Below are 22,264 nucleotides of genomic sequence, written 5' to 3' on the forward strand. Positions count from 1 at the left end.
CCCTGGATTTTCTCTGAGAGTCAGAAACGGTCTAAACTCAGGGAACCAGCCTCAGTGACAATCTCTCAGTCAGGACATGATCCTGCACCCTTTGAAGTCAATGGGAGTCTTTCCACTGACTCCAATGGGCTTTGCATCAGGCCCTTTGCATGTGAACTAAAACTCATTGGGCCAAATCCCCTAATGATGCAAAGTGGCGTAGCTCCACTGATGTGCCAGCTGAAAAGTCCATGGAGCTCTGCGGATTCAAGCCAGCTGAGGATCTGGTCCCATTGGCTCAGGACACAGGAGATGGTTTCCTTTCCGCCATACGATTTGTACTCCATGGCAACATGGGTGAAAAGGTTCAATGGAAACATAAAATATTTTAAGAACTTGGATCAGGGCTTTCATGATGTGAAAAGGTACCTTCCCACCCCCCTCCCTTTGCTCCTGCCCACAGCAGCTGGTTTGTATTTGGTTGTAAATTTATGGCCCCTTTTGTGTTCTTAATCCTCTCGCAAACTATATTAAAGCCTCAGACCTTTCTACTTGGTGCTAATAAGCTCAACACTTGTATGCCTCCGAGGCAGAACATTAACTGTGTTGTGTTAATGAATGCTGTAGTTTTGGACACTGGAGCAGTGAAACAAAGCAGGCCACTTGGCTTATGCCACAGTTTGCTTCCTCCAGAACTCCCAGGGTCTGGGACTTGGGGGGAGGGAGGGGTTTGAGCCAGCTGTGTCTGTTTTTAGGACTACCATGCTGGAACAGACCTAGAGTCTATCTAAAGTAGGATCCTGTTATCAATACTGAATGTTTCAGAAGAAGGTGTTACCCTTCACCCCATACACACACCATAATGCAACTATCTGTACAATGATACCCCATGCAAGAGAAAATTCCTTCCTGACCCCAACTGGATGACCTGTCTATGCCCTGAAGCATAAGAGCTGAGAGCCTTCGCAATTTTTTTTTTTTTTTGCTAGCTAAGTTTGGCTGCAGAAACTATTATTATTCATAGAAGCATCTGATTCATGTTACTTACATTTCCTTATTGGTCATTCACAGTTTACAAAGCACAAACCCATTACCCCTAAACCCCACCACACAGCAGATTTTTCTCCTCATCTCTTACAGGAAAATATGAATTTCAAGTCATATTCTCCTAGGACACAAATCCTTTGCCAACCCTAAAATACATAGGGCCAGATTCTACTTTAGCATATGCTAGTATAAATCCAGAGCAACTGCATTCACTTCAGTGGAGTTGTCCGGGTGTAATGAGAATAGAATTCAGTCCATAACATTTAACTATTTAAATATATAATAGTGTCCTCTCTGCATGGCATGTAGGATACAGCATTCAGTTCTGAGTGGTTAGGAACCGGAGAGGGGCCAATACATTAAGGGGAATTGAGTGAAGTGTAACAAAAATGAGCAAGGGGCTGATTTATTAGAAGCCTCGAAATAGAGTGAATGTGAGCAGCGAGGATGACCAAGACTGGGGTATGACATCAGTCTTACAAGTACTTCAGAGACTGAATTGGGGTAACACCAAAGAGGGAGAAGAATTGTTTAGGGGGATCTAAGAAGGGATAGCCCAGGGGGTAAGACTGAGTAAAGGAAAAAGAATAGACTAAATATCCGGCAGATGTCTTAAAAGTGTGGCACAGTTCAATGGCAGGAACTCCTGTCAACTGAGGAGCTGATTTTAAAAAGCGATCAGCACCCGGGATTTCAGTGGGCGAGACAGGTGCTCAACCACTATATAAAATCAGGTCCTTAGACAAATGTATTGTACTGCAGGGAACAATCCTGCACTGGCAGATGAATGCAAGTGCGGAACCCAGAGCAGCGTGTCTTTGCCTACTACGCAGACAGCGCGTGATTTCGGGAAAGCAGCATCTCATGCTGGACTGTCAGCAGTGTAGAGCAGGGGCTGTTCTTTCATTCTGGGTTTGTCCAGTGCCTAGCACAATGGGGCCCTGGTCCATGACTGCGGCTATGAGAAGCTGCCATAATACAAATAATAAACAACAACATTACAACAGCATCGCCTCGCTGGGTAAACTAGCGCCTGTATTTGTGACAGCTGGAGTGTTTTCTGTACCCGATCACACACCCTAGCAGAAGGGAGCCTCGGCTGCAGTAGCTATTATCATTCTCACGCGCTTGGTTTGGTTTGAAGTGGCAGGCTGTATATTTACAAGCTCCCTCCATGTAGGTGCATGGGGTTGCTGCTAGTTTGCTGCATAAGGCCAAAGCTGGAAATGTTTTTTTCAAAGCCAGCTAACGCTCTTCTCTGACTTCAGTGTAAACCCTGTGATCCAACAGCAGTAACAACTGCTAGGTACATATTGACCTGGGGCTTCCAGTGCATGCAGATGTTCTTACCCCTCAGTTTTATCTTGGGCCAAGGATGAAGCCACCTTTGATGATATCAGCCACAAAGAGATATGATTGCTTAAGTGTGCAGTCCTAGCAAGGAGGCTGCATGCAGCTCCTTTCTCACCTTTCCACCCCAGCCCGAGCTGTTTGGTTCTGGAGCAAAGCAGTTCTTCAGCCACAGATGCACACTCCAATAAAGACTGACAAGTTAATTTCCCAAAGGCGAGCTTTCTCCAGTTTATATTCACTTGGACAACTTCACGCGGAGGAGTTTTAATAAATGGGGGAAGGGAAAGCCGTGCACTGCCAGAGCTACAAATTTTTTAATACAGTGTAATAGGAATACTTTGTTCCTCTTTAGCACCTTTCATCCCAGGATCTCAAAGCACTCTACAAATGTTAAGAGATTCAATCCTCAAGCACAGAGAAGTCAAGTGATTTGTCCAAGATCACAGGCTGTGGAGAGAACCTAGATCTCCTGATCCAAGAGTCATGGCAAAGCTAGGGAATAGAAGTGCCTAATCGTCCTAGCTCCCAGATCCTGGTTCTAGTCCCTACTCCACAATAGCTCTGCTTCACCTCAAACATTCTCATTGCGTGAGACATTTTGACCTGGAATGCACAAAGTGCTGGAGATGAATACTGCAGAGAACAATCATCATTCATTTCGCTCTCCACTGGGGATAGACTAGATGATGTAACACATCATCTTCTCTGGATAAGGCACCAGAGAAACCCTGCCACATAGCCTAGGCTGTTAAAGTTGTCCTAACTATATGGCTTCCACTTCCTCACATGCCCTGAAGCACATTCTTGCTAACACTCCCTTAAACACCAATAAGAGGATGAGAAGAGTTAGAAATTATTAATAATAATAATAATAATTGCAAAACAAATAGCAGCTGGCTCAAGACTGCTTTATCCAAAAGAAACCTGAGACTACCATCTATGGCGCGGCATCTGGCCTGATAGGACCATGGGCTGGTCATCATCTCCTCTACACCAGCCAGAGTACAGAGATACAGCCCAGAACAAAATGATCTTTGTTTTCTTCGTGTTTGAAATATTTGTCTGATCTCTAAGGGAGTAAATTACTTAGAACTGCCTCCCATGCAGGGCAAAGATATGCTTGTGTGCATGGAAAAGAATGGTTTAAGTGACTGCCAGGTAAATAGCTGCACTTGGGCACACACCTAAGGGCGTGAAACACACCAGATGCTGACAATCAAGAAAACAATCATTGAGAGGAAAGCTGACCAGGAAAGGCAAGGGAACCAGACTAAGCTTTTTCAAAGGAAACTGATCCAGCAAGCTTAATGTATTGGTACAACAGTAGATGTTGCTGAAAGAGAAAATTTAACAGTCACCACAGAAAAATACCTCATTAAAAATGTTTAGCATCTAATAATGTCTCTCATTCTCCCTTCCCATCTCCCAGGCCCCTAATCCTTGAAGGTAGTTTGTGTTTATTTATGATGTCAGCCAGAATTCAAATGGAAGGTAGGCGTAGACTAGCTGAGGAACAGCGTATAGGGTTTGGATGACATCAAAATCTTATTTGATTTCAGCTCCGCTCAAGTCAAAATGTTGTGAGCATATTTGGTGTCATGAGGTTCTGGCCACATCCTAACTGGAAAATAGGCCCACGAGTTTTGGATTAGACATGGAACCAAACCACATGAGCTGGGGTTTTCAGATTGAGGAATTTGGATCTTAACATGCCATCCCTTCCCACACTCACAAAACTTGGCCTGCATCTAGGGGATGTTGTTCCCCCTCGGTAAAAATAAAGTAACTGGTTTAATGTGTTGAGAGAGAGTAAAGGCGTAGGATGGAAAACTCCCCTTATGAAATGCTTATCATTCAAGTTCTGATGTCAGCACCTCAGTGTTCAGTTGCGGTACAAATTATTAGTAAACCTGAAGGGCTCTATCAGCAGGTGTGAAGACCTTTTAAGTGTATTCCCTTTCCATTACCTCATTCCCATAACCTACCCTCTTCCCCCAACTCCTCTATTTTTTTCCTGAGATCTAAACTTCATGGTTTTATTAAAGCTTCCACCTACTAGGATTTCAACCAAAGGTCCTCAGGTCCCCCTTGTTTGCAATAAAGAAACATCTTTCCTTCCCGGAGGGAAACGAAAAAATATTTCCATGGACCTTCGAGTAATTGTTTAACTCTGCCCCCTTCCTCAATAGGAAACTTGAGGGAGCTGAAATTGCGGGGTTCAGTACAGCTCAGTTTCCTTCCTACAGCCATCCCAAAGTTAGCATCGCTTTTTCCAGCATTGTATAACCAGGCCTCCTCCCCTCTCCCTCAAGCATCCCAAGCTACGCCCCCATCATAGAGGGAGCAGGGTCATCTCTTTTGTGTGCAGTATCACACCCACATCCTGATACTACAATGGGGTGCATTGCTATATACTTATATAGACACAACAAATCAAATTTGCAAACTGGAATCTGATAGAATGAATTCTATTTAATTCTTTGTAGATTCTTATACTGTGCTCATCACCGGAGTGTCTGAGCATCTTCCAATAGTGCATTAAGAGATGAGATTAAAATCTCTCATCTTCTCTCCAGGGGGGTAAATGTGCATGGTAGAGTGTTTTTGTTTTGGTAGGGTGTCCCCCTGCTCCTCCCCCCCCCACACACACACACAGCCTGCTTTGTGTTTATGTTAGAGAAGGCAAGGTCAATGAACCATTATGGGTCTTCAGTGTACAACAGTATCCCATACCTGGGTCCATTCAGCATACAGCAGTATTGTGAGATAATCATTATAGTCTAATATATTTTGTGACTCGTATTCTACTGTCCAAATGAAAGAAAGCTCAGAAAAAGCCTATTTTCTGGTGAGAATCAAAGGGTACACGGGGGAACCAATTGCCTCTCTGTAATCTATGAAATCCACAATACAAATCTGCACTACCTTGACATCAGGCCATCATCTCATGCTAATGCAATGCATTATGGGCCCGAATGCTAGTATTTGTCTGCTAATGCCCAGATCTTGCCATGAGCTCTGTGTGGGCACCTGGGTGCAGAAATTCTGCCTGCAAGGAACACATTGCAGGATTGGTGCCTGGGACTGTAAACTCTAGGGAGGAGCAAATGCTGCGATCCTGGTCTCTGTTACGCCAGAGTAATTGTCCTAAAGAGAATGGTTCCCTACACTGTATATTCTAATAATTGCCCTTTCCTCTGTGCTTAGATCAGATGTATTATTATGAGAGAGCTGTTAGCATACTGGGCAACGCATAGGTGACAGAGGGACAGGTTCTGCTCTCAGGTTACCCTGGGGGTTAGGTCTGTGAATCAGAATCTGAAGTCAGTCCTACAGCATCTCATTTCAACCCTTCCTGAGATCAGAATCTAGCCCTAGGAGGTCACCTGCATTCAGTGTAATGCTGATGAAGCTCTATAAGCAGGAGACTGCTTGAAACACACTGAAAGGAACCACACTACATGCATCCGATGAAGTGGGCTGTAGCCCATGAAAGCTTATGCTACAATACATTTGTTAGTCTCTAAGGTGCCACAAGCACTCCTATGATTTTTATAAGGAACCAGTGGCTGCTGGCTGGAGACTCCCTTCTCTGACTCCTGGCTCCAGGGCAGGGAGGCACCGTTCTGCGCCTTTGAAATAACAACGTCATTGATCACTTAATGAGGCTGCCTCTCCCCTTTCATTCACAGGCACAGGGACAGCCTCCCCGCCCAGCTCTCCCACCACGGCACAGCCCTGGCGGTGCCCTTTTAAGAGAGGGGCGGATGGACAGAACTCGATGGGTTTTCAGGTTACTGCGGTTCAAGTCACACGTGCCACCGGCTGCAATTGGGGGATGTGCCTCCCCCCCCGCCCCATAATAAATCCATGGATAAATCCAGAAGCGCTGAGGAGCCCGAACTTCCACCTCATCCCCCATCCCGCTCTCCAGCCTCAGAAAGAAGCTGGCGCTGCCGACGCCCCTCCCTGGGCTGAGCTCGACCCGCAGCAGCGCCTTCCTAGCAGTCGAGCTTGGAGCGCGGCCGGGTGGGCCCCCGAGTGCTGAGCCCCTCGGTGATCGCCCTCCTCCCGGCCAGGATGCAGAGCTGCGGGGAAGCCCGGACCAGCCGGTTACCAGTCCCGTCCCGCCACCCCCACCAGAGCCGCTCGCCTCTCTCCATCGCCCTTTTAAATTCCTCAAAGGACTGGCGGGGCTGCCGGCAGCGTTCGGCGTTTCGAACGCTCGCCCTGCCGCGTTCCACCGTCCGAACGCCGCGACTCTGCTGGGGGCGCCCACGTGCTGGGGGCGGAGCGGCCCGGCCCGCGGGGACCCGGGCTCACAAGTTTGCTGCCCCGCCCAGGAGCCGGGGGTGGGCAGTGCCCGTGCTCCCCTCTCCCCCTTCTGTGGCGGAGCAGGGACCCAGCTACCGGGGGGGGGGCGGTCTCTGGGACAGGGGCCCACTCGCCTGGTTGGAGCCCCCCGGGGGTTGAGCGGCACCCTAGTCCCTCCCCACCCCCAGCTGCTCCCTGTTGGTGTGGGGGGAGGGCCCCTTACCTTTCTCTTGTGCCTGTGGATGTCCCCGATGGAGTTGGCCACCGTGTTGGGTCCTAGGAGCATCCTGGTGCTCCGGGGCCACTCCGTGCTCACCAGGTGATGCTCTCCCATCAGGATCTTCCGCACGTTCTCGGCGCCGGTCACCCGGATCAAGGGGCGTCCCAGCAAGTGAGTCTTAAAGACGTTGCCATATTTCTCCCTCCTGGACGACTGGAAGCAGGATCCCTAGGACAGACACACACACACTGAGCCTGGGGACAGACATCCACTTATGGGCCCCGAACAGGCACCGACTTTGATGCCTAAGCACAGGCACCTTTACTGAGAGCTCTGCGACTTTTACTTAAAGCCGGGGAGGGGGTCAACATGTTAGGACAGGGATGGGGGCGGGGTTCCTCTCTATTCTCACCGCGGCCCCCCACTTCCCTCAGGCTAGCCCGGCTCCCGCTTGCGGTGGCAGACGGGGAATGCCCTAAAAGGCGCTCCGTGGGATTTCCCAGCGCTAGGATGAGGAGGGGGGCGTGCAGTGCGCTGGCTTTTCCAATATTCGGGCCCAGCCAGGAAAATGTATCCCGGGCGAAACCTCCCTCTTTGTTTAAAGTTCCCGGAAAATATTGTGGAGGGGAAAATAGATACTGAGCCTGCAGTGACACCCACCCCAGTGACCTTTGATTCACCCCCCGTGGGAGGGTGAAGGCTCCTTTAACCCCAATCAGAGAAGCGTGTTCCAAGACCATCCATGTACTTTGCAGCCCCTCAAGAACCATGGCCACTAGCCAGTGGCTAATAACAGAAGCCACTGATCCCACAAGCTCTCCATCGGATTTATGATGAAACGCCTTGAAAAGCACTTTAAAAGAAGGAAAAAAAATATGCTACTGTAGTTGCAGCGCATAACAAGGAGGAATGCAAACTGGCTGCTGTGCAGGGAGGGACACATAACCAGACTGACGCCAAGCAGGTCTTGGGCGCGGTCTGGAGAGAAGTTTGGGGAAAGAAGGTGGACTTGGAGGGAGGGGCTCCAGACCGGACCGAGGTCCTCGATGTGTGCGAAAGGTCAGCGAGGAGAGACGGCATCGTTTAGCGGGAGGCAGAGGGAAAGTGATGATTTGACAGAGGTTTGGCCGTGGGATGGGTTGAGTAACGTGAAACCAACAGGGCGTGTGATTCTATCCCAGCAAGACTGGGGCCGTTTGGCTGGATTGGGTAATGACTGCCGTTGAGGTGCATGTAACCAGTGCTAGGGAAATGATCACGAGCCACGGGCTCTTGGGAAATACCTTGCTTGGTGGGGGGGAGAAAGTGGGGGGGCTATAGACCGAGACAGCCTGGTGGAATGAACGTATCTGTCCAAACACGGTTTTGTATAGCTGCGTGAAATGAAGTATCCTTAAAACTCATCCGGTTGGGCTACCAGGGGTGTTGCCGGCTCCCATCAAGCTTGGAGGAAGAAGTGTTTGTCACCTTGATACTCTCACGTTCCCTGGATCATCAGGCCAATTGGGAGAACTCCCCTGTTGTCCACACCCCGTCATTGAGTGAAGTGCTGGACCCTGGGCGATAGGGGGGCATTGTTCTCTCTGCCTGCGCCCCAATGAAGTTAGAGGGTCTTCCTATTCCTAATCTTATCCACTCCCTCTCGACAAGAAACGTACCGAGCTCTTGGCGTCGTGTTCCTACCCCCTTGCCATGAATGCACAAACTTTACTTAATGTACCGTGAGAGCGAATAGCACGAACACTGGTTGTAAGTTGCTAGGTCCCCAACACAGGTAGATCTGTTTCATGCTATTCTTCTCTGTCTGCAAGGGTGAATTAATGACCAAGTCTTCCAATGAGGGCGGATTTAATGGACCACGGATTGATCCCATAAAGAACAATTCATTCAGGAAACCAAAACAACTGACTGCCTCCTCTTAGTTTCATAACATACCAAAGCTTTAAAACTTTTCATGAAATCTGAATGACTTTTAAAGGGTGTAATTGTCTTGGGCTAAGTCAGTCTGCAGATTCTGGAGTTTTAATAACTTTCCCACATGCGCAGAGGTTCTTTTATCATAGAAAAGGGGCACAAGGAGCCCCCTCCCGGAAAAAAAAACCCAGAAACCTTGTGAGAAACTTTCTATCAAGTTTGCAAAAGGAGCTTCTCCTTTAAACACAATCGCTTGGAAGAAAAAGTTCCAATCTGCGCTTAACCATTGTAGCTACACAAACTGAAGTGATGTGTGTGGGTGGGGGTGTGTGTTTATTTTTAAACAAAAGGGCGGTTGTGAATTTTCGATGTTTCAGGTGACCCTGTTTCTTGATCTGCGTAAATATAATTAAAGTGCTTTTTGTGGCGTTAATAAAGAGTTATTTGTACAGCATTTCCACTGCAGCACAAAGGACACCTTTATGTGGTAGGAGTTTCGAGTGGAGTCCAATTTATACAACATTTTGTATTTTTAGCCCTGGACTCTGTTTGGATGGAGCCTGTGGAAAGGGAGAACCCTTTTCTGGTCCCCCTGTAAAAATCTGATAAATTTCTTTAAAAAATAAAGCGCTATTGAGAGCGTGCAGTTAACCCTTTAGCGGCTGCCAGGAGCGCGCCTCTTTTTTACAAGCCGGCTGGCGTGGAAAGAGAGGCTCTCTGGCTGGGTGTTTCCAGAGTTTGTTTTGATTCTGTAACTTGTTATGGCTAGAAATGTTGGGGTCCGGGGGGGGAGGCAAAGGTGCTGCCGGCATGCACACACACCAGCCCGATATTAGCATCGAAATGTGCGAGGGAAGGAATCCGCTCAGAAACCAAGACCGTGTAAACCGGTGTAGCCGCCTCTTCCCAAATCAACCAATGAAACCTGACCTTTGCTCGTTAGAGCATCCTTAAAATAATACATTTGCTAATTCCAGGCGGGTTCCCTCTTAAACCAGGCGAAATCTATTTAACCGCAGTGGTGAATGAAAGCGACAGATTTGTGCATCGAGCAGCCTGGATATTGAATGTAGATGGTCTGGACACTTCAAAGCGTTCGTTATTGACAACAGATTGTACTGTGTTTTCACAGGGGATTGGGGATTGTTCCTTAATAACCAGCCACGCTTCATCAGCACCGCTAAAAGTTAGTTCTCGGACTAGCACACACCGTCGCCCAGTGGTGACTTTACCCAGGTCTTTCGGTCTGGAGGTGATCAAATTCCACAAAACGCTGTTCAACCTTTAACAAGGCTAATCCCGGGTTAATCTAACGATTACCTACAAATGCTTCCCACTCCAGTGGATCTGAGTTACACTGTTTATACATCTAATCTAATCCATGGCAACAACTGCAAATCAGAATCACTTCCCTTCTATCGCTCCTGAATCGACAGTCACCGATGTTTAAACAAGCAGCCCCGCTGCCAGGGGTCGGGATTCGCTCCAGTGTGTACTCTGACTTTCAGAAATGAGCTGATTTTACCTGGCTGACTAACGTAACTCTGTCCTAGCCTTAAAGGGGCAATGCACCCACTTGGGTCATTTTCACTCCCAGGCCGGCTAAGAGGTACACAGCGGGGCAGAACCATGGTGACCCCAGTCCCTGGCGATGATGGGACCCACAGAATTACAGTAGTGAAAACAGTCATCTTTCTGAAGTCTTAAAAGTTCACAGTTCACCCAGCCATCTGCTTGGGCAAAGGGGATAATTTGTAAAGGAGACTCACTATTTTTTTAGTGGCCAATAAAACACAATTTCAACGGTCCAGATTTTTTGCCTCCTCGAGCAGTAAATGATCCCGATTCTTAAATGTACGCTGCTATTGAAATGAATGCAATTCCTGTATGAGACCTGCCTCAGAGCGCCCTGCTCAGAGCAACCCGCTTGCCATGGACATAAAATGTTGCAGGTCGACAGACTTCCATTCAGCTCCTCACTCTGCTTTGAAAATGACCCCCCCGCGCACACACACACACCCTCACAGAATAAAAGTGCCTCTGAAATCTTCCCCGTGCTCCTGCGAGAATGCATGATGCAATCCCACTGGTGCAAACCAACTGTCCCAGACCACCTTAAATGAAGGAAGGGGAATCCTTACCTGTAGCAGCCAGTGGAACGTTTCTCCGATTAAGGGGAATCCCATAGACCCTTTAGGGATCGGTAACTTGCAGCTTTTGTCCCGAGTGGCTGCCCAGCGCAGCTGCCACAGCTGTTGGGACACTGCCAAGAGCAGAGTCAATGATACCAGGCATGCAGCGAGGGTAGCCAGCGCAGAAACCAGATCAAAACTTTCGAAAAGCATATTTGGAAGGAGAAGGAGGAGGGAAGGGGGGGAACAACCCAAATCCTCTGAAATGCACCGCGCACAGGCACAAAAAGGCAAATAAAAAGTCACCCACTGTAGCGCTTCATAGAAGGTGAGCTCAGAGCAGGGAAGAGGGAGGAGATCAGAATTTGGGGGGTGGGGTAGGGAGGTGTCTGGTTCTCTTCCCCCCACCACCAGCAGCAAAATAAGATTCCCCTCTCTGAAAACTTTTAAAGTAAACTTTTACAGAGCACACAGCCAAAAAGAAAAAAAAAACAACCCACAAACTCTGTGTGTGCAATCAATTTTTTTTAAAAAAAGGAAGAAGAAAAAACCCCTATGCAAATACTATAGGTCTCTTTGCTGCCAATGCAAGCCAGAAAAATATAGCATCTATCTATATCGTGAAATAATTCAGCAAAGATCTGGAGAGATGGAGCAGGAATTAAATATATATATAAATAGAGAGAGAGAGTTATATAGCTATATATAGGCTGGTTATTGTAAGCCCTAGACTTCTGTCCACTGGATTGCTGTAAAGAGGGAGGTTTGGTTGTTAAATCCTCTCTCAATGTGAGTAAAAAAAACTCAAATGTGTGTGTTTATATAGAGGCAGGGAGGCTGAGTAATGGGCAAGCAGCCAGCTGCTGGCTGCTCCCCCCCCCCCTTCACTTCAGAGGACTTTTTGGAGGCGGGGTGAACGTCTAGGCAGACCGGGCGCTGGAGCGTGCGAGGTTTGGCTTCAGTCCCAGAAAAGAGACAGCCAGGGAGGGTTGTAGAAGGATCAAACTGAGTTTTTCATTTTTCTGTCTGCTGGAATCCACACCTACAACAAGGAGATAAACAGACAAGCGCTCAGCCATGTGGGGGCATCTTTCCCAGCCCTGGGCTTTTGCAGCAGCTTTCACCTGGAAAGGGGCGAGGGGGGTGACTGGGGCATCACCCCTGTTTGCAGCCGCTTCTGTTTCTAGCTTCACTAATTTATTTTTGAATGAGATCTTTCTTTCCACGGTGTCTCATTGACACACCCCCTGCCGCAGCAGGAGGCGATCCCAGGAGCTCTGCAGCTGATTTCCACCGGTGCCTCTGGAGATCAGCCCCCCAAAGACTTTAAAATTACACCACAAAATGATCTCAGGGTCCGATCCGACTTTCTTATTCTGCCTGAGCCGCCCTGCGGCTGGAGGAAAGGTGTGTTTGAAGAGACACCATTGCATTTTATAGAGAACTGAAGTTTTGCCATCCCAGTTCGAGGGAGACTGGCAAACTTTCTTTCTCTCCTTTGATTCCTCCTAAATCTAATAGTTATTGCTATGGAGAGTCTCTCCCGGCCCCACCCCTCACCACACCCAAAGATTGCTACCCACACGCCAGGGAAAGGTAGTGTCAGGGCTGGGCAGTGACAGGCAGATTGGCCAAGAATGTGCTTCAGATTACAGGAAAAACAAAAGTTCATTGACTCTCCCGCCTCCCCCAGCGGGTTTGAATCTGGTGGGACACAGAAACCAGAGCTGGCTGTCGCTCTGTCTCAGATTGTCCTGTTTTCTGTGAGCCAGGGGCCCCAGGGAAAAGGGCGAGTGCGTCGGAGCGCCTGAAGGACGGGCTGGTTTTCTGCCCTCCATGCACGTCTAGCCCGGAGCAGTGGATGCGAGAGGCGCTGCCCTCTCTCCCCCTCCCTGTTCCGGCGCTTTTCAGAGCTGAAGCGAAGTCTCGGCTCCCCAGCCTGGAGCATCGCGGCTCACTCTTTGCCCTGTAACCCCACCTGGTGGACAGTTTGGATAGTGCACCGCTCCGAACCGCAGGTGAAGGCCGAAAAAGAAAAGCGCATCTTTGCATGCTGCATTCAAAAGGGGGTTCGTTTGAACGCAAAAGGACATAGGAAACCAGGCGATCTCTTTTTTCCCCCTTTCCCTCCTGTCCACTTTTCACTTCTGTCTGTTCCTGGTGCCTATTCAGCCACTGCTAAAGTATCTCTCGTTTTAAAAAATGTATCATAATCTGTGCAAACAGCTGGAGAATTGTGTTCCCGGGTTCTAAAGGATCGGATGCCTCTACGGTAGGTTGTTGAAGGTAACATTAGACTGTCCCCCAATCTAACCTAGCAGGTCTTTGCAGGACCTACTGTCCAAATTTAGGGGTCAGCACTAGAAACAGAACCCTGTCTCCCAGTTAAGTACACCTCTCCCTCGCTGGGCACTGCAGGATACAGGCTGCAGTTTCAACAACTACCCTCTCAGAAGCTCTTTGGGCCAGGGTTTGTCTTTACTGCCCCCTCCTCCCAAAAGAGGAAGGGATTGTCACTTGCAGAAAGGAGACCGAAGCCATCCCAGACTGAATTTCCTGCTAAATAATTCTCTCCTCCAGCTGCTGGGGGGCCTTTCTGCAGTCAAAGGGGTGCTGGGAACTGCTAGACTGCTCTCAGCAAGGCAGGTTCCAAGAGCAGCAGCAGCCCATGCCCTCCTGGAGGGCTGCTTCCCAAGCAGCAGGTTCCCAGGCCCCTCTACCTTCAGCAGGAGACAATGCTAGAGAGTCTGCCCTAAGGAGCAGTCCTGGGTTGGGTGGAGGTGGGAGGGACTGGATGTCCTAGTGGTTGTTGAGCTGTGTCTAATGTCCATCTGCCTTACTGTGCAAGTTCCTTGGTCAAACAGTAGCTCAGCAGGGAGTGGGGTGATCTCCAGGGCCTATGACTAGGGTCAATGGGGACCTGGTGCCCCGTTTTTCACACAGGAACCCATGTCTCCCCTGCATTCCCACCCCTTTGGAGAACAACATGGAGAGACCAGTGTGAGCACCGGGCATCCACTGAACTCAGCCTTGTGCGGTGGTTCTGCTTCTCTGGCCCAGCCTTTCCCCATCTTCCTTCCTGTGCAGTTGCTGCAGAAGCATCTTCCAGATAAGTCAGCTAGTGCATCCCCCCACATGTGGAGTGATCCATTCCCCCCGCCCTCCAGACCTTTACTACATAGGGCTACTGCAGGGCAGTATGGCCAGGAGGGCTACCAGTTAAGCAGAGAACCAGTGACTTGCTTCTAGCCTTGATTCCATCAATCAACTGCTGAGTGACCCTGGGCAAGTAACGCAAACACTGTGCCTCAGTTTCCCCAAACATGGCAATAATAATACCTGCCTTTCAGAGGTGCCCTGTGTCCCTCCCACTTTCCAAGCAAAAGCAGGAGGGGCAGGGAGGGTGGAAAGGTGGGAGCAACTGCTTCCTGGCTTCCTTGTGAACAGAATGCTGGACATCATTAAGAAAGAGATAGATAATAAGATAGAAAATATCATATTGCCTCTATATAAATCCATGGTATGCCCACACCTTGAATACTGCATGCAGATGTGGTCACCTCATCTCAAAAAAAGATATATTGGACTTCAAAAAGGTTCAGAAAATGGCAACAGAAATGATTAGGGGTATGGAACGGCTTCCGTATGAGGAGAGATTAATAGGACTGGGACTTTTCAGCTTGGAAAAGAGACGATTAAGTGGGGGGTATGATAGAGGTCTATAAAATCATGACTAGTGTGGAGAAAGTAAATAAGAAATTGTTATTTGCTCCTTCTCATGATACAAGAACTAGGGGTCACCAAGTGAAATTAGTAGGCAGCAGGTTTAAAACAAACAGAAGGAAGTATTTTTTCACACAACACACAGTCAACCTGTGGAACTCCTTGCCAGAGGACGTTGTGAAGGCCAAGACTATAACCAGGTTCAAAAAATAATTTGATAAATTCCTGGAGGATAGGTCCATCAATGGCTATTAGGCAGGATGGGCAGGAATGGTGGCCCTAGCCTCTGTTTGTCAGAGACTGGGAATAAGCAACAGGGGATGGATCACTTGATAATTACCTGTTCTGTTCATTCCCTCTGGGGCACCTGGCATTGGTCACTGTTGGAAGACAGGATACTGGGCTAGATGGACCTTTGCTCTGACCCAGTATGGCTGTTCTTATGCTCTTGGTGCCTGGTTGAAGTCCCTCCCTCCAGCACAGTGGGCCGAGCTGCCTCTCTCCATGATGTGCTCTCCTCAGGCCCTGATGGATTTCCAGTAGGAAATCACTGTGTTAGTCAATGCGTCGGCCAAGCAGCTTTCATTCTCCCTTCACATCTTCAATGCCTTCGAGGGAGGGAGGGTGAGCAGAGGCAGTGCCAGCGGGAGCAAAGGGGAAACCTGGAGCACCCACCTCACCACAAAGCTGCCCTCAGGATCTGTGGGTTGGAGGGAATGACGTCTGGTACTCAGAGCTCAGGACTAGGAGTCACAACTCCTAGGTTCTATTGTCCAACAGTCCCACCCTTGGCTTGTTGTGTAACCTTGACCACTCTCTGAGACTCAGTTTCCCTGTCCCCAAGCTGGCCTTCTGCCCAGGGGAGAATTTCACACATAGTGACCTGAGTTATCTAGGGTACATACAAGCACCTCCAACTCCACAGGCTCAACACTCCTCCCACGGGTCGGAGGCTCCTGAAGGTGGTTTTTCTACAGTACAGAACTTACAGCAATGCACACACTGAGACTGTAGGTCTCTGGGGCAGGGGCTGCCTATTTGTTCTGCATTTATACGAGTCCACTGAGGCCTTTGCCCGTGACTACAGCTAGGAGGCACTACTGCAACACATGTAATAAAATAACAGTGGGAAGAAAGGCCAGTAGCAGCCAACTCTCTGGCCCAGGGGATGGCTCCTCTATTCTAAGGCTCAGGTTTGAAAGTCCTAGACACCTTGGCTTCAAATCCTCATGGGGAAGTTCTTTGGCCTGCATCATTCAGGAGGTCAGACTAGATGATCGCAATGGTTTTTTCTGGCCTTGGAATCTATGAAAGGATCAAGTTAGTCCATCACCCCTTCTTATGTACGTAATTAGAATACCTTGCAATTTACTGTGTTTGGGTCTTTGGGATGAAGCCTGAAGTTGTCTCTGCTTAGGGTGAGGCATCAAGAATCCCATATGAGCTTGTCCCAGTGTCTTTCGCCAGCATTTTCCCTCCCCCTTCCTGCTTTGGTGGAACAGGCTGGCAAGTGGCCACCCTTTGCCCCAGAGGTGGCTGCATTTCAGTGGTGTGGGAAGCATTTTGGGATCCTTCAGGATGGGAAGGAAGTAAGACTGCAGACAACTATAAAATATTGGGGGGTGGGGTACGTCTGGTGGTAAATTAGCATAAAATAGCTTTGCCATTCATTTGTCTGACCACAATAGCTTAAATGCCTGATGGACAAGATCTAGTTACATCCCTCGTCTTCCACCCTGGACAAAGTGCCGCAATACTGAATCTCAACCAGTTCAGAATTCATGCCCCCACCCCTCCTTTCCATGGCCCAGACCACATCTCCCCATCCACCACCCCTTCCTGTTCCCTGTCTCCCTGCATATTCCCCATTACCAGCACCCTGCCTCCCCTCCTGTTCATCATCACATAGGCACCGACAGCACTTGTTTCCCTGGCAAAGCAACATTGGGAAAGTATTTAATGTCAATGTAATTGGCTTTTAATACAATTTAGCAGCTGGGAGCAAGGGGAATCCAGCACCAGGTGATCAGCCGGCTTTCCTGAGCCCCTGGCACAGCGTTAGAACCGCTGAAGTAGGACTTAAAGTTTCAATCTATCAGCCTCGGTCAGTTAGCAAGAAAGGGGAAGTGAGGCATCCCCAGAGCAGCTGAGATGGCTATTTTAGTTACACCTGTCCTGGCTCAGACTGCAGGGAAATGAGGACAAGACCTTGACACAGACCCCACCCACCACCCCCATAAAAAGAAAAAATAATAATTAACTTTCCTCAGTACCTGATTGTTAATATTTCTAAGTTTCCTGGAGCAGCCATGTCAATTTCATGTGTGCTGCGTTCAGAGGACTCACATGCAGCCGTGTTTGCACCTGTCATCATTCATGAATTCGGGAGCAGTGCCACATTGACATTACAGGCTTCCTGTCAGATGATGGGCCTTTCCCCTAAACCCAGAGAAAATATACAGGCAAGACAGGCTAACCCCCACTAGTAGTGTCTTGTAATTAGAGCTGGGGGGTTTTCTACCCTGCAAAAAATTTCAAGTTTTTGATTTTTTCCCCCCTATTCTGAATTGGGACACAAAGCTTTTTTTTTTTTTTCACAAACCAAAATTCTAACAAATTTGCTTGGAGTAAATAGCAATATTTTGTTATTGTTAGTTCAAAAGATTTTGTTTCCATTTTTTAATGTAAAAATAAAATACATTATATTAATTAAACACAAAATGAAAGTTAATTCGAAGCAGAAAACTGAAACTTTTCAGTCCCTGAATGTTGAAAGCCAATGTTTCAACTTTTTTTTTTATATTTTCCCATTTATTTGAAACAAAATTTTGATGAAATCAAAGGGATTTCATGAAAAAAGAAGTCAATTTCGTTGAAACAGCATTTTCCAATGCAAAACTGTTGCAATGGAAATTTGTTAACACGCTCTACTTGTAATGCCAATCTCCACTGACCAGGCAGATTTCAGGCAAAGCGCTTTACAAGCTTTCCTTAAATCAGCCTTACAAACTCACTGGGTGGTAAATAAATATCCTCCTCCCCATTAAAACTTTCATGAAACTTTGTTGTTGGGTTTTTTTGGCAAAATTTTGGTGACAAAATTAGAATGTTCCAATTTGGAATTTTTTGGTCAGAACTAGAGCTGGTCAAACAAAAGATGAACATTTCTGTCAAAAATCCCAACCTGTTTTTTTCACCGAAAATACAAGTTCCAGGCATTTTTTGACCAGCTCTAATCCCCGCTTTATGGAGGAGGAACTGACCACAGGACAGGCAAGTGTCCTGCTCTGGATCATGCAGCAAGTCACTGGAAGAGCCAGAAATAGAACCCCAAAATTCATAGAATCATAGACTATCAGGGTTGGAAGGGACGTCAAGTGGTCATGTAGTCCAACCCCCTGCTCAAAGCAGGACCAATCCCCAGACAGATTTTTGCCCCAGATCCCTAAATGACCCCCTCAAGGATTGAACTCACAACCCTGGGTTTAGCAGGTCAATGCTCAGACCACTGAGTACTGATTCCTAGGGCCCTGCTCTAACCAGTAGAGCCCACTCTCTGCCACTTCCTGAAAATTCTTTTTGTGGTTGTGCGAAACCAAAACACCTTTCCTAAGATGACACAGAAACAGGGTGCTGGAGTGAAACAGCCAACCAGGAACAGCTCTGCCTTTCGGTTTGGTAGCAACAGTGCATGCGACTAACTCCCAGTGCAATCGTACATTGGTGGCTCTAACGGACACTGACACTGAATTATTAATATTTGCATTACAGCAACACCTAATCCATTTGAGACCAGGGCTCTCTTAGGCTAGGTACGGTATGTACAGCCCTTACAGCTTGCACTCTAAATAGACTGAACTGGCAACGGCAGAGATGGGAAACTGAGGCACAAGGAGGTGGAGGCAACTTTCCCATAGTCACCGGGCAGATCAGTGTCAGAGGCAGGAATAGACCCCAGGTCTCCTAAGTGCTAGGACAGTGAACTGCCCACTGCTGCCTCTCACCCTGTCCCTATTTTTGCCTCCTCAAACACTGGCCTCGATGTGGAAAGCAATGGCACACATAGGCCATGCAGGAGAATGGCTCCACATGGGAGCAGGCAACTGGGCTCTGCCTGGGAACAGAGAAAGCCCATGCTGAAATATAAATGTTGGCTCTTAAGCCCCACGGACAGGAAGGAAAATGACAGGGGCACGGCTGGAGCCGTTTGTCATTATTCATTCTCTACATGGATGTGCCTTAGCCCCACCATGACTGTGTGCTGCGTCTCACCCCCTTGCAGCTCAGTGACCACGTGAGGGGCTGGATTGTGCTTTTGACTTTCATGGCGGTGCGTAGGGAAGTAAGGAGAGGCGCCCACAGGGCTCACTGAAAAGGCAGGGCATGACTGCAGCCTTGCCTTCTTCCCAACAGCAACACACCCACACCGGGGGAGAGCTATGGAGCGCTCAGGGTGTCAGATGTCTGCCCCGAAATAATCCCTGTCCAGAAAAAGCAGTTTCCTCTGCCTGACAATTAGAGCACCCTTGCGTTTCCCCTTCCCTCGCCCATAGGGGCAGGCCTGTCCCCTGCTGGTATTACCCTGCCAACTGTTCCTCCTTCTGGGGCCACCTGAGTATTAGAAGCTCTCAAGCAGAAGTACTATCCCTGTTCCCCATGCGTCACTCCCCTCTGCCCCCCCCTCCACACATGCCCTTTGTATCTGTCTACCCACAGCCCATCCCAATCTGCAGCCCCTGGAGCAACCCCTCACCGCAGTGGTGACCTGGCTGCTGAGTTAATCATTCCCAGGCACCATTCCCTCCAGTCAGAAAGTTTGGGGTTAACACAGAGGACCACACCGTGCTTCCCGCCCATCGGAAAATCCTCCAGGCTGGGAGGTGACTCTGATGTTCCCCTAGGGGAATCCCCAACAGATTGTTCCACCAGGAAGGGGGGGGGTGTCACTCCCTGAGAAGGGGATTTGGAGCCAGCACCTGTAGATGTTGGGGATATATTGGAAGCCAGCCCCCACTGCTTCCCTGCCGATCGCCCCACTGCCCTGACAGCACAGCTCCATTGCTGTTAGCGTGGCTGTGCTGAACTGTATTGTCCAGCCATATTCACTGGTGCCTGGGTTAAGGGCAAAGTGTGTGCAACCCCAGCTTGCTTCTCTCACCTTGCCCGACACATGGAACCTCAACCCCCCAAAACATATGGGAATGGGGGTGGGTAGGAGCTGTGGTGGGGAAAGGGTGCCCCTTCTACACAGAGTGAGAAGCACTCATAGATCCATGGGGGACGATGCTGTCCCGTCTAACACACGCTACCACCTGGCTTGCTTTTGGACTAATCTTAAGGATTGTAGGAAATGCCATGGCAGCTCGGATCAAGGGTTCATCTAGCCGAGTAGCCTGTCTCTGACAACCACCAGTGCCAGATGCTTCAGAGGGAGATGCAAAAAGCCTTCACATTTTGAGCAACTGTGGAATAACCTGCTCACAGAGAAAGTTTCTTCCTGACCCCTGTCAGTTAGTGATTGCCCTGAAGCATGGGAGTTTATATCCCCTTCCAAGGTTTTTATTTAAAACAATTCTGTTAAATGTAACTGGATGTTCTCATTGTAGCTGTACAAATGTCCAGTTTTTTTTTGAATCCTGCTAAGCTCTCAGCTTGGAGAGAATGGCAGAGTCCCACAGGTTAATTATGCATTATGTAAAAATCAATCTATCTACATATATATATTTCTTAATTTTAAATTTGCTGCAGCCTTTCATTTTATGCGTGCCCCCTCATTCCTGTATTATGTAAGGGTAAATAGGAGCACCTGATTTACTTTTCTCAACACATCGTTCCTCTATATACATTTTGTGTTCCCTCTTTTAACTACACAAACTCTCCTGCTACACTTTTACATGCCTGGCTATGAACATTAAGCAGGCAAAACTGAATCCACTTCATGTTAACAGATATATATTTTTAGTACATACCATGAAATAGTCTTGAAGGGCACTTGGACATTTCTAGGTACTGTTTACTTTTGAAATATAGCATTTGCTTCTGAAATTATTTTGTATTTTATCAAGCATTTGTTGCCTTCTGGCTCCTGTCATCTTTTTAACATACTGATCTGTTTCTATTAATATTTTAGCCACCATAGTAAAAAATAATTGGAAATGCACAACTGCTATTTTTGATTCTGGTATGACCATTGCAGAAGCGTTCTTCTTATACGTCATATCTAACTACACACAAAAGCATAATGTTTGTATTTGATCTAAAGTCAATTTTCAGCAAAAATCTGAAATCTTTGGACATATATTGCTCTCTGCTCTACTTTGTTCAAAATGGATTTCATTTTGCTTCTCTTTTTTATTTAGATTATTTGCTTTATTTGTTCTAGGCTTTAGTTTTCTTTCCTTTAACCATAAGGGTTTTATATTTTTATCGCATATTTCACATGGGTGGATTTCAAAGCACTTTACACACCTAACTGTCTGTGTAAAATTACAACAAATAAATGTAGATACTTTAATGGGAACCCTACATCCAGAGCAGCCAGACAAACAGAATCTATTAAAGATCTGATTTAATTTAAATAAAATCTCCAATTTCTCTGTAATTTAAGTATCATCCTTGCTGAGTTATTAATTGAAAAAACATGACCCTGCAATTTAATTTCCAGCTGGCTTTCTGGTCACTTTTTTTTTTTTTTAACCAAAACAATTCTAAAGTGGATGGGCTAGATTCTCAGCTAGCATACATTGCTGTAACTCCGCTGACTTCAGTGAAGTTACTCCAGCTGGAGATGTTCCTTATAGATCCATTTTTGCCAACTAGGAATCTGGCCCTGCGTTATTAACAATCAGACAACTGCAGTGAAATTTACAAGTTGCTGGGTAGCTCACCCTAATATGAAAAACGTTGACTGAAGCAATTCAGAAAAAGAGAAGGATAAGAATGTTTAGAGAGCAACTGGCTCAAATTCCCCAGATCTGGAAACATCAATCATTTGATGCCAGCCCCAGCTAGCAATATTTTCTACATTCTATAGGCTGGGATCTCAAATAGGCAAAACATTTCAGAGTTCAAACAAACAAACAAAAATTTGTAACTTACCAAATACTTAGAGTCCAACTCGACTTGAACAATTTACTGCTCCCCCACCCCCCCCGACCCAAATCTACCTCCTACAGATTGTTCCCCCCTTGAAAGAAGCCGAGAGCATTTTATAGAATAAAAGCTGGTGTGGTATCCGCCCACAGCATGATGTCTGAAAATGAGTATTCATAAGCACTTAAGAGCTGTGGCAAGGTAGGGCCCACCCCCCCACACACACCCTGCCGCCCCTCACATGAGTGTGCACATTTCAGATCGCAGATTAAACTTTTTTTTTTTTTGCTTGTTGTTCTTTTTCTCTCCCCTCCAACCCCCACCATGAAAACATTTTTTTAAATGTTCAATTGAGATTCTCAAATATCCTCCCTCTCCCTCTCCACACCCCTTCTCCCTGCAGTAACAGTTTTTGAAAAGACTCGGAAACCAGTATGTTTCTGCAAAGAGTTTATCAAATTACATTTGGTGACAAAGAGCTAAAGTGCGT

General features: G+C 47.5%; 1 protein-coding gene across 2 annotated transcripts in view; it reads right to left on the bottom strand.

Annotated features, from left to right (window-relative positions):
- The window catches only part of LOC115652758 (cytochrome P450 26B1), a 45,919-nt gene extending 24,064 nt beyond the window's left edge, over positions 1-21,855 (bottom strand). Inside the window, exons 1-3 of one of the 2 annotated variants that reach the window (XM_030565179.1) lie at positions 21,781-21,855; positions 10,969-12,001; positions 6,917-7,141 (exon numbers count right to left, since the gene is read on the bottom strand). In XM_030565179.1, coding sequence (XP_030421039.1) covers positions 6,917-7,141; positions 10,969-11,172 — 429 coding nt within the window. In that variant the 5' untranslated portion in view covers positions 11,173-12,001; positions 21,781-21,855. The remainder of the gene's footprint in view (positions 1-6,916; positions 7,142-10,968; positions 12,002-21,780) is intronic. The other variant, XM_030565180.1, reaches the window with a different exon arrangement.
- Positions 21,856-22,264: the final 409 nt, after the last annotated feature.

This window comes from Gopherus evgoodei, chromosome 5, assembly GCF_007399415.2.
Source record: "Gopherus evgoodei ecotype Sinaloan lineage chromosome 5, rGopEvg1_v1.p, whole genome shotgun sequence".
Classification (NCBI taxonomy): domain Eukaryota; kingdom Metazoa; phylum Chordata; order Testudines; family Testudinidae; genus Gopherus; species Gopherus evgoodei.